The 12935-nt window shown below is 37.2% G+C and overlaps 1 protein-coding gene across 1 annotated transcript; it reads left to right on the top strand.

The window, feature by feature from the left end:
- Positions 1 to 775: 775 nt before the first annotated feature.
- On the top strand, positions 776 to 8661 carry fam163ab (family with sequence similarity 163 member Ab). Its single transcript, XM_052124532.1, has 3 exons — positions 776 to 919; positions 7965 to 8079; positions 8302 to 8661. Exons 2-3 carry the CDS (start codon positions 7987 to 7989, stop codon positions 8659 to 8661), a joined length of 453 nt encoding a protein of 150 aa, XP_051980492.1. The 5' UTR covers positions 776 to 919; positions 7965 to 7986.
- Positions 8662 to 12935: the final 4274 nt, after the last annotated feature.

Here is a 12935-nt window from a genome sequence, read left to right as displayed (position 1 = left end):
AGGTTTATTGTGCAGTTACCACATAATATATTTCCTTTTCTTTAAAAAATATGCATACAGGTTACAGTGAGGCATTTACAATGGAAGCGAATGGGGCCAATGTTTGGAGGGTTAAAAGGTAGAAATGTGAAGCTTATACAATGACAAAAACACAAACTAATTCTTCTGTTAAAATGTGTGTGTTATTTGGGCTGGAAAGTTGTTTAAAAAGACATTTATGCGGGATGGCGTCATGTCAACAAAGTTGTAAAATTGGATAGGGTATATAACTTCACAGAAAAGGTTAGTAAGCAATTTTACCACACTGAAATCATTTTAACAAGCATATTGTTGACATCTTTTGGCTATTCGTTTGAAAAAGAGTATTTTTACGTTTACGCATTGGCCCCATTCACTTTCATTGTAAGTGGACGTGTTGATTTGTTGAAGAAAAGGAGGGACGAGGCGATATTATTTTTTTGACATTATGCAACAAATACTGTCAATTGAGTTGAACTTGTATTAAACCCGGAATATTCCAATAAAATATTATACATTCAGAAATGGCCTTTAACGCTTTAGTCTCTATACTATAATACTGGAGACTTAAACCCACCGTACATCAAGGGCAGCAAAACTCTCGATGGCGTATGATCGTCACTGTGGGTGTGCGCTCTATGATCTTTATTGAGTAAACTATACATCATTTGATGCTTCATCTCGTCCAGTCCTCTCTCGAAACACTCCTCCTCTTGCTATCGCTGCTGAACTTGCATGGACATTACTGGAAGCCTGGGGAAATCAAACATGTAAACCAACAAATTTCGGCTCTGGCGAACAAGTTTCCCCCTTTTGTGTGGAATTTTGTCCGATTTGACGTGATCGGACTAGAAATGCAGTGATCTCCAGACCTCTCCGCAAACAAAGACATTTAGCGAAGGTAAGGTTTGAACTTGTAATTTGAGGTTGTGGCAGCTGTTTTATTTAAAAAAAAAAATATATAAAAAAAATCTTAGAAGTAGGCCTATTTAACATTTATTAAAAGCACTTCGATTTGAAAGACTGTTCAAGCTTCCAAAATTCGACAAATTTGCTTGATCTAATAATTTTGTTTACAGGTAGAAATGTTTAGAAGAGCTGAGAAATTGTTAGATTTTTTTTTCTTAAGGGGCTGTTCACACACAAAACGTGTTTTCGCGTGCGTTCGCGCTGTTCAACAATTGTTGTTTCTATACCTTTAAACTGCTCACGGGCGTAGAATGCGCGGGAGATGCGGGGGACATGTCCCCCTCACATTCATTAAAACCAAAGTTTTTTTCTAATAAGACCTTTTATATTAGGGCAAAAAGCATATTCTTAATAATTTTGTATTGTTTCTAAAAATCTTTAAAACAAGATCAATTTGATCTTGTTTCAGAAACAACACTGCATAAGATATTTAGGTTTTTCAGAGAATGTATTTTTAACATGTGTATTTTGTCTTACGGTACTGGCAGTTTTTATAGTCAAAACAAGTGAAAAAATCCACCAGTGCTGAAGAAGTAATCCAAAGTATTTAAAATACGTTACTTATCTTGAGTAATCTAATGGAATACGTTACAAATGACATTTTACAGCCTGTATTCTGTAATCTGTAGTGGAATACATTTCAAAAGTAACCCTCCCAACCCTGTATATATATTTATGTTCGTCTTGCGCTAATCTTTCTGTCCCCCTCACTTTTGAAACGAGTGCTACGCCCCTGGAACGGAGCCACATTTTGAAACTTTGTTAAGAGACAAATGTTCATCAACTGAATATTAACTCATTTAATTGGTGCTGTGATTGGTGTGGGTTTTTGTTTATTTGTAAATGTGCAGCCTAGTGCTTATTCATTTCACATTATAGGTTAGGGGCTAGTTGTCACAAGGAGTGAGGTATATTTCAGTATCTACAAGGTTTTGAGTCTAAAGTCTAGTTATAGCACTGGTTTTGTGTAGGTTATTACTTTTATATCAAATCATTGTGATATGTATTTTATAGAATTGTATAGTGACAGTAATATTGTGATTTTTATATCATATTAGAGCTCTTGGGTAATCAAAGTGAACAAAACCACACTATATAAAACGCAGATATATTTTATTTGCAAGGTTGGACAGTGTTATTATGGTAAAGCTATATTTTCAAAAATGGCAGGTTGTTATTTAACATTTGTAGTGGGTTTTTTGAAACTTCTGCGGACCAGATCTGCTCCTTCAGTGTGGTTTAAGGTGACTGTTGCCATGTTCCTGAACCAATATATTTTGTTCAACATGAATATTAATGTCAAACAAAAAATCCAAGGGAAATGATAGGTTGATGAGTATGCTGATCAAGCCTAAACATAATGCTAAAATCTGATTGGTTGATAGAAATGTTGTTTCAGGATCAACAAGAATGTTCATCCTGAACATGTTCTGCTAGGCAATTGGTTAATCCCCTTTTAAATCTCTTTGTTTTATATATATATATATATATTTACCAGTCACATAATTTACATGGATGTACTGTCCCTCTATGCACTAATCCAATAGATTCATTCTGATTGCATCTTGGCTTTAGGGCCAACTGAATTCTCTACAAATGCATTCTGTCTGATAACACGCAGAAGTAAGAGCTTTTACAGAGGGTGTCGGGTGAACGCAACCTGTGCACCTGGCTAAAACCGCCCAGTGATGGAAGAATTTTGTTGCAGGAGTGCTAGATTAAATTATTGAAAAGCTTGGTTGTACTGAAAGCTCTGCAAAAATTGTGATTCTGCAAAGACAGCGACTGTCTTGTTATAAAAAAAGTCTGTGGCGAATTACAACGATGAATCACAGAGTGGTTTATCACAAAGCAATTAAAATGTAACTATACATTCGCTTAGTACTTTATTAGGAACACCTGCACACCTACTTATTCATGTGATTATCTAATCAGCCAACCGTGTTGCAGCAGTGCAATGTATAAAATAATGCAGATGCGGGTCAGGACCTTCAGTTAATGTTCACATCAACCATCAGAATGGGGGAAATATGTGATTCGACCATTGCATGACTGTTGGTGCCAGACAGGCTGGTTTGAGTATTTCTGTAACTGCTGATCTCCTGGGATGTTCACACGCAACAGTCTCTAGAGTTTACTCCGAATGGTGCCAAAAACAAAAAAAAGAGCGGCAGTTCTGCGATAAGAGAGATCAATGGAGAATGACTGGTTGGAGCTGACAGAAAGGCTACGGTAACTCAGATAACCACTCTGTACAATTGTAGTCAGCAGAATAACATCTCAGAATACACAGCACGTAGAGATGTAGTGAATAAATACATTTTGCTATGTTATTCTTTGTAGGTAATTCCCAAATGAAAAGAACATATTGGGCTTAGAATAGTACAGTATGTTGTAACAACAGTATTTCTTTCCCCATTACAATTATTATTAAGGTTTTTTTTTTGTAGTATTATTCTCAGAATGGAATACCATATATCCCAAGACTGAATGCACATATTCGGGAGTACTTTAAGAAGCAGCAATTGAAACCCCATATTCGTCAACCACTAATCTGAATATTTTGGAGGACACATCCCATTATATGTTGGTTACAGCCCTACTGTATACATATTGTTTAAAATGTTATGGGAGAAGCCAGAAGTTCATATTCCATTCATGAAATGAAATGTGTTGTAACAAGATATCAGTCTTGCAGTGGTCATTGTGCTGGAACATAAATACTCAGAGTTGGATTGTGGACCTTAGAGGTTGGAGATGAAATAACGCAGTGAGCTGCTTTACAGCTCTATGAAAGCATTGTATTAGGATTCGTAACAGAGCCAACAACTGATATTGAGAGCTAGAGCCAGAACAACTTATACTAACTACCATTTAAAGTGTATTGAGAAAGTATGGCTGTCAATAGGTATTTTCTTTGGGTTGCATTAGAAACACTATTGTAGTTTGTTCATAGAACCCAATACCATCATAGGTTGTTAGAGCCACAGATGTAAACCAGCTTCCACACCTGTTTAATTGCATTAAAACACATTTCGTAACATAGCAATGCATGAAATTGAATTAGCTGGTTGGGGGTTGTTCGCTGTCCTTTTCTGCATATCGCGGTGCCATTTTGTGGTCCATTCTGCATAACGCAGTGGCTCATTTTGGCTTATCGCGGCCCATTCGGCTTGGTTCTCACGATGGCCATTCCGCCCCAGATCGACCCAAAAGTCCGGGAAAATGCCCGGTATGCCAGTTTACCAGTCCAGCCCTGATTGGAGTAACTTACATTTGAGTTATATCCCACCTAACAAATGTATCTTCTTAAACGTTATGGCACAGATGACGAGCACAGGCGTAGACTTGATACTTTTTTGGTAGGATGCTCTCTGAGACAGCTTTTAATACAGTAAAAGGCTTTTTTGCCTTGCATGAGCTTTGTTGTAATTGTTTTTCATTTATTTTTTCTCTCTTTTGGAGACATTTCTAGCTCTGTCTGACTTGCTGCAAGAAAACCTGTGTGCTGTCTAGTGGTTATCATTATAAAAAGTTTCTATTGAATAAACTGGAGGAATGCTCACATGGCTGTTTGAGCATATGCAATTGTACAGAATAACGATAGTAAAATGTGTGTGAGAATGAAAAAAGTAAAGCCAGGATTGTGGAAAGACTGATGGAAAAGAGGACAGCATTGAATGAGGTTTGAAGTGAACACGGAACATTGAGGGATTTCCAAATACTCCAACCGTCTTCCACTGGCCTGATATTATGATGCACTTGCCTTTAGAAAACATTAGTAAAATAATACAAACAGCAGCATTTCTACTAGCCTTTCATAATGTCACCATTCACTTTTGTAGATGTATTCCTTTCCACTAAACTGCCAACATTGCTACATTTTATTGTAAGACCTTTACCCTTTTTGGTCTCCATAAAAATGCACAGAAGGTAGTGCATAATAATTCATAAACTGCTCATTAATAGTTCATTGAGTTTTGCAGGTGAGTCTGAATACAGAAGCATGTGTCAGCAACCACCCTGCAATCAAGCAGTGTTGTGTTCGTGTATTGTTGCCATAACATCTGGGCCCTCCAGTGGTCTGAAAAGGCTTGTATACCGACTGCTGTTCGTTCACGCAGAATGTGAGTGGGATTGCTAAAAGATGCACCACATGTTCATTTTCCTGGCATAATTGCTGCTGAATTTGTAGGTGGGTGGGAGAGCACGTGCAGTGTGCTCTCTGCTAGGCTTAATTTATTATGGCTTGTGCTATTTGCGTCAGGCGTATGCCATTGTTTATATTATTGGAAAGGATTTAAAATGAGGAATGATGCAACACAGACATTAATCCCAGTGAGACAGTAGTAATGTAAGGAGTGTTGCAATACATAGTTCAAAAACTGGCTTGGACAGTAGGAGCTTAAACAGAGATTGAGGCTAGAGGGGAACTCGCTCCCCCAGCTGAGCCTGGTTTCTCCCAAGGTTTTTTTTTTTCTCCAATAACTAAAGTCTTCGGGAGTTTCGGGTTCCTTGTTACTGTCACCTTTGGCTTGCTCACTGAGGGCCTAAAGACATTATTTATTTAAACTGCGATGAGGACTTTAACCCTCCTAGACTGTTCTATAAAGGTCGACACCTTGGCTGTTCATGGTTAGTTTTGACCGGAAACAGAACAAGTGTAACTTTATTTATTGCTTACAAGAAATAACATTTCTTCCTCTCTGAAGTAATAACAATAAAGTGATTCGCTTCTTTTGTAATTTTAGATCTTCTTTACCTGTACATTTCTAAATTACACCATTAATTTGCATCTGCAATTAAGCAAATTTATGTACATTTCACATTAGTAAAAACCTACACTTCTATAAGTTGAAACATGAAGAAGAAATAAGAGTGTGTCATGCATTGGGGCAGATTACTTGCATCTGGTGGACAAAAAGAACAATGATATGACCTGAAAATAATGTCATAACAATAATGACCAGTAGATGGCTGCAGAGACTGTGTGTGGCCTTATTGCCTTTTATTTTTTATTTTCTAATTTTAGATTTATCAGATTATCACATGTTAGACATATGGATATATATTTAGACACAAAAAAAAAAGTCAAGTTTTAGCATTTTTATAAATTGTTTTTACTGTCAAATTTGACCATGGCGTTACAAAGAGAAGATACAAAATACGTTTTTTGAACCTTTTCTTTTGCCATTTAATTTATTTTAAATATAAAAATGCAATAACTCAATTGTAAATTAGTTTTTTTTTTCCCCATTACAAAAAGATGCAGTATTTTGTCTGGAAGGTGCATCTCCCACACTTTAGCAGACACATTGGTGTCAGATTATATTCTTGTTCTTTGTTCTTTGTTCTCTCTCTGTGTTTGTGTGTGTGTGTGTGTGAGGTGAGTGTTCTGCCTTCTGACTGAGTCACTCTCAGCCATTAATTTGTAAGTGTGTGTGTGTGTGCTGTTGTGTGTGCATGTTCTGCACTATGGGTGTATTATGGTCTCACCCCCTCATTTCTGTGTGTGTGTGTGTGTGTGTGTGTGTGTGTGTGTGTTTATTCTGTATTGTGGCTGATTTATTGATTTTATTTGACTAATTAAAATAAATTGCTCTGTTTTATAGTCTCACCAATTCATATGTGTGAGTGTGTGTGTGTTCTGCATTCTGTCTTCTGGCTGAGTTAGTCTAAAGGCGGTCACACACCGGACAAGAAGCGCCACGCCGCGTTGCAGCTAGGTAACGGCACAGGTATCAAACACTGCACGGTTCACGTGGCAGACAGTACACACAAACGTTACCAAGGGTTTTCCCTTCTTAAAGAATGAACATGGCTAGACCATTGCATGGCTAATGTCCATTGATAAAGATCTGGGTCTAATTTAATGGAAAATATTTGTGTTGCGCTCACATTTGAGCAGCCTCCAGAGTTGTAGGTGGGCGCCGCCGAGTGGCGGCGGTGGTGTGCGTATATTCATAGAAAACTATTGTTTAGAATTTTAGAATGTGCCATGTTATCCGCCAGATGCGTCCAGTGTGCGACTCCCTTCAGCCATTCATTTGTGTGTATGTGTGTGCTGTTGTGTATGTTTTGCACTATGGATGTTTTATTGTCCCACCTCTTCATTTCTGTGTGTTTGTGTTTGGCATTGTTGCCTATGTATTGATTTTATCAGTTTAACAGTGCAGATATTATAACATAATTTTCTGTTACAGCATACATTTCTGTATAGCTACTTTGAAACTGCTTTTGAAAATAAAAATTGCTTGACTTGACAATGTTTTTTTTTTTTTTTTTTTTGTGGTTTTGGTGACCTTGAACTGAAAGGGAAGTGTTAATTAAATTAACTAGCAAACTTAAAATTATGGACTGAAAAGGTCATGAGGTAATTTCCCACACAGCATGAGATATGAGTGGCCATAGATAGGTGTGGCTAGATAGAGGGAGAGAGAGAGAGATAGCAGGTGTGTCTGACCATATCCAAGCTCTTACTGTCTCTATCAGCCCGCTGTGAGGCTTCATTACTCACCGCCAACTGCACGATTGCATTTCATCAGTGCAGCTCCTTAATCAAATCTGCAGTGCTGGTCAAACTCAATCCTGCAGGGTTGCTTGACCTGACACTTCTACTGTCAGCATGTGCTTAATGAAACTGACAGCCTATAACGGAGTCAAAAATGACAGTGTGCAGTGCTCTATCTAAGAAGTGCTATCTATCTGTCCGTCCGTCCATCCATCCATCCGTTCGTCATCATTGTCGTCGTCCATCCGTCCGTCTGTCTGGCATTTTTGATTTTGTAGTGCCATCTCGTGGACATTTTGAATGTGCAAGTCACATGTGTCCTGCTGAAAGGCTCCAAAATTTGCACATCATGGACCACAAATTTGGAGAGTCCCTTGATGATGATCATTTGTCTCAGTTTGTTTTTTTTCCTTGTACACTTGGGCTGAAAATCACTCTGAAGCCCTGTGTCTCTGTTTGCCTCTAGAGTTTCATGGAGATCTGGTCGGATGACAGCTGGAACGGTTGTTATAACTGGAGGAATTCTTGCAACGGTGATACTCCTGTGTATCATTGTCGTGCTCTGTTACTGTCGACTACAGGTGAGTCCCTTTAGGGAATATAATTGATACCTGTGGATTTGACCTATATGTCTAAAATGAAATATTTTGCTGTATTTTCCTTGGTTTGAAGTTAGTAGGCCATAAAAGAATGTTCTTAATTCAATGCAACTTAGGCATGCTGTTGGTTTTCTCAGAAAATAATTTATATTCACCCTTTATTTTGTAAGTCCTGCTGACTGTCTTGCATTATTTATCTCTCAGTATTATTGCTGTAAGAAGAATGGCTCCGATCCAGATACTGTTTGCCCTCAACCGCAGTTTGCCTGTAACTCATGCAGCACCCCCAGGATTGAAGGGGCCACGGCTACCCCACTCTCCCTGTCGCCAGAACCCATGCCACCACAGAGTTTCTGTCCTACCTGCTCACCCTACAGCTCTTCGTTCTACAGCCGCACAACGGATGAAACGCGAAACGGGGGCGAACGGATCATGTACATGCCCACCCACTATGACAGCCCCTCCCTGTCTCTCACTCTTCCCTCTTTACACAGTGCATCGTTGAGTTCCCGAACCCGACCGGAAATCTACTCCAACACACGTGCCATTAGCACGGATGTCTGATTGGTAACGTCCACGTTGGTCAAATTGGTCGCTGTAACTACCGTGCTGTGCTCATAACTGTGTGTTACAATGCAGAGTGAATGGGGATATTAAAAAAAATTGCGTCACATTTTTCTGTGTAAACACATGCTAGATGGACATCTTTGACCGCTGCGCTGTGTCTCGCTGTCTCAAGAGAGGATTTGCTGAGCTGTATCTAGGTTTTTCTAGTGGAAGAACGCGTTTTGTCTGAATGACTCCTTGGCTTACTTTGAAAATGTGGAAGTTTGTCGATTTTGACTTTCAGTGTTTATATATTGTATCTGCATACCATTTAATCCTATTGTGCCTCGGTCCCGCCATGGAATAAAAAAATAGAAAAGGTAATTCTGACAATTGCAAGAAATATCCAGATATAATATAAATGACTAGAAATAAAGTTGCAGTTGCCTTTATTGAGTCTGTGGCAGACAACCAGAATAACAATCAAAAATAAACTTTAATTCAACATAAAACACTAAACTGAAATATAACAAAAGCGCACACACAAAACACTGTTGCGTAGGCTATGTCTCTCTCTCTCTCTGACATCCCCAGCTCCTCCTTTTATCTATCTCCCACAGAATTGACTTTATTTCTCTCAATTGCAAGTTTAGGTCACACAATTGCGACTATCACGTAGTTGAGACTATATCAAGCACTGGTGACTTTATATCTCGCAGTTACGACTTAATATCACGCAGTTGTGACTATATCAAGCACTGGTGACTTTATATCCGCAGTTGCGACAATATCAAGCACTTGCTACTTTATATCTCGCAGTTACGACTTTATATCACGCAGTTGCGACTATATCAAGCACTTGCAACTTTATATCTCGCAGTTACGACTTTATATCACGCAGTTGCGACTATATCAAGCACTTGCTACTTTATATCTCGCAGTTACGACTTAATATCACGCAGTTGCGACTATATCAAGCACTTGCTACTTTATATCTCGCAGTTACGACTTAATATCACGCAGTTGCGACTATATCAACACTTGCTACTTTATATCTTGCAGTTACGACTTAATATCACGCAGTTGCGACTATATCAAGCACTTGCTACTTTATATCTCGCAGTTACGACATAATATCACGCAGTTGCGACAATATCAAGCACTTGCGACTTTATATCTTGCAGTTACGACTATACATCACGCAGTTGCGACTATATCAACACTTGCTACTTTATATCTTGCGGTTACGACTTAATATCACGCAGTTGCGACTATATCAAGCACTTGCTACTTTATATCTCGCAGTTACGACTTAATATCACGCAGTTGCGACTATATCAAGCACTTGCGACTTTATATCTTGCAGTTACGACTATACATCACGCAGTTGCGACTATATCAAGCACTTGCTACTTTATATCTCGCAGTTACGACTTTATATCACGCAGTTGCTAATTTATCAAGCACTTGCTTTTATATCTCGCAGTTACGACTTTACATCACGCAGTTGCGACAATATCAAGCACTTGCGACTTTATATCTCACAGTTACGACTTTACATCACGCAATTACGACTATATCAAGCACTTGCTACTTTATATCTCGCAGTTACGACTTTATCACGCAGTTGCGACAATATCAAGCACTTGCAACTTTATATCTCGCAGTTACGACTTTATATCACGCAGTTGCGACAATATCAAGCACTTGCGACTTTATATCTCACAGTTACGACTTTACATCACGCAATTGCGACAATATCAAGCACTTGCGACTTTATATCTCACAGTTATGACTTTACATCACGCAATTGCGACTATATCTCGCAATTATGTCTTTATATTTTGCAATTGCGACTATATATCACACAGCTGTGACTTATATCTCGCAATTGGGACTTTATATCTTGCAATTGTGAATTTATATCACAGTTCTGGCTTTATATCACTCAGTTGCGACTATATCAAGCACTTGCGACTTTATATATCGCAGTTGCGACTGTCTTGTAGTTGTGTCTTTATATTTTGCAATTGCGACTTTATATCACACAGCTGTGACTTATATCTCGCAATTGGGACTTTATATCTTGCAGCTACGACTTTTTTATCTTGCAGTTGCGACTATATCTCACAATTGCATAATTATATCACTCAGTTGCGACTTTATATCTCACACTTGCATATTTATATCACGCAATTGTGACTTAACATCAAGCAGTTAAGAATTTATTTCACAGTTGCGACTATATCTTGCAATTGTGTCTTTATATCTCACAATTGCGACTTTATATCACTCAGTTACGAATTTATATCACTCAGTTGCGAATTTATATCTCACAATTGTGACTTTATATCACATAACTGCAACTTTAAATCACTCAGTTGCAACTTTATATCTCACAAATGCAATTACAGTTTATATCACGCAATTGCGACTATATCAAGCACTTGCGAATTTATATCTTGCAGTTGTGACTATATCTTGCAATTGCTACTATATCTGTCATGATCCTGCCATTTTGGTCTTGTTTTTATTATGGCAGGAGTGTGACAGTTCCCTCCACCCATCTCTCAGGTTGTCCCATGTGAAGACTTTATATCTCACAATTGCGACTTAACATCACGCCTTGCAGTTGTGAGAAATAAAGTCACAATTGTGAGATATAAAGTCAGAATGACCTGATTTATTTATTCCATGGCAGGAATCGGCTTCCATATAATCAAATCGAAAACAAAATCATGTTTTATACAAACTGATACAAATAGTTCTTCCAGAAGCAAGGCCTCTGTTTTGCTGATCTTTTTGACTAGAAGCTGGGTAAGCAGTGTTCAAATTAGGGGTTCTGTTGTTTTTTGTATAACTTATATTACATAATTATTATTCCAATGGTGCATAAAAGCATCCTTACAATTTAGTAAGTGTGAGTGATTGTGCCATTCTTTTTTTAACCCCTGGTCCTAAAAGGGGGAGGGGCAAGTCATTGGAGTGACCCACCCCTTACCCCAACACAATTCCACCACTGTGAGTAAGGGCTCCTGATTTTCTAAGCGACCTTCAACCACTGTTTGGGCATTCCAATTTAGAGCCTCTTCTAATATTTTAACACGTGGGCTTCCTTAATGTGTACTGTATGTATGAGGGCTACTCTATAACTCACCTACACGTTGTCTTGACAGTTTCTTAGTGTGCCACAATAAAACAGTATTGTATATCTTTGTTATGTAGAATATGTTCAAAAATGTTTTTTTTTTTTTAATTAGGTCACAAATGTTATTTTATATAAAGATAATAACTTTCTTAGCGACCTGCTCTAATTAACAGATTATATTTAAGTGCTTTCTCTATGTAAGTTGAATATGCTCAGTCGGTCCATGATAGGATGTTTTGGGTAATTTATTGATTTATTATTAATTACTCTGTTTTATAGCACTGTCAAAAAGAAGGACAGAATCCTATTTCTGTTCCCAAAAAGTTGAATGATATATTTTCTTAAGTTTAATATGTGAGTAAATTATACAATTGTATTTAAATGTGTTGTTTATTTAGCCAAATAATAATGTTCCTCTATTGTATGTATGCACCCAAACAGGCAACATTTTCAAAACTTGTAATTCCAGCAACACTTTATGGCTGTTTAGTTCACAAATTCACAATTTTATTTATGTTCTTAGTTGGCAGAAATGATTAGTTTCCAACCAAGGACTTTTTTTTTTTTTAATGTTGTAGTGTCTTTATATTGTTTAGAATGTAGGCAATATTTGACAAATGAACCAGTTAGCAAATAAAAATAAATTAATCTGTATTACTGTGTGTTGCGCAGAATTATATAAACACATTGATTTGATAGTGAAATTAAAGTAAAAGTATTTGAGTAACTGAAACAAGAAATGAGGAAATGCATATATGCTGGGAATAAGGGAACTTCCCCACTTTTGTCTAAATATATATTATCCAATCAGGTTATACAAGTTCAGTATGAACAACATTTGTACATTGTTCATCATTTTCAACTTGATGTTGCCTATATTTTTATTTTCTGTTCTAATACACACACACACACACACACACACACACACACTATATATATATTAGAATACTAACATTTAAAATCTAAATTTTATTTGTATTAAATGAATGTTTTTTTATTTTGTTTAATAATATTTTTCTGTTTTATTCATAAAAATGAAATAAACATATTAAAATATTTTAATTCATCTTAATTTTATTTTTAAATGATTATTTTATTCATTATTCTTTAATTGTTGCATTTATTTAATTTAATAATGTATTCT

The sequence above is a fragment of the Xyrauchen texanus genome, chromosome 50 (assembly GCF_025860055.1).
Source record: "Xyrauchen texanus isolate HMW12.3.18 chromosome 50, RBS_HiC_50CHRs, whole genome shotgun sequence".
NCBI lineage: Eukaryota > Metazoa > Chordata > Actinopteri > Cypriniformes > Catostomidae > Xyrauchen > Xyrauchen texanus.
The sequence above is the reverse complement of the archived record's forward strand: the minus strand, read 5'-3'. Positions and strand labels throughout refer to the sequence as shown.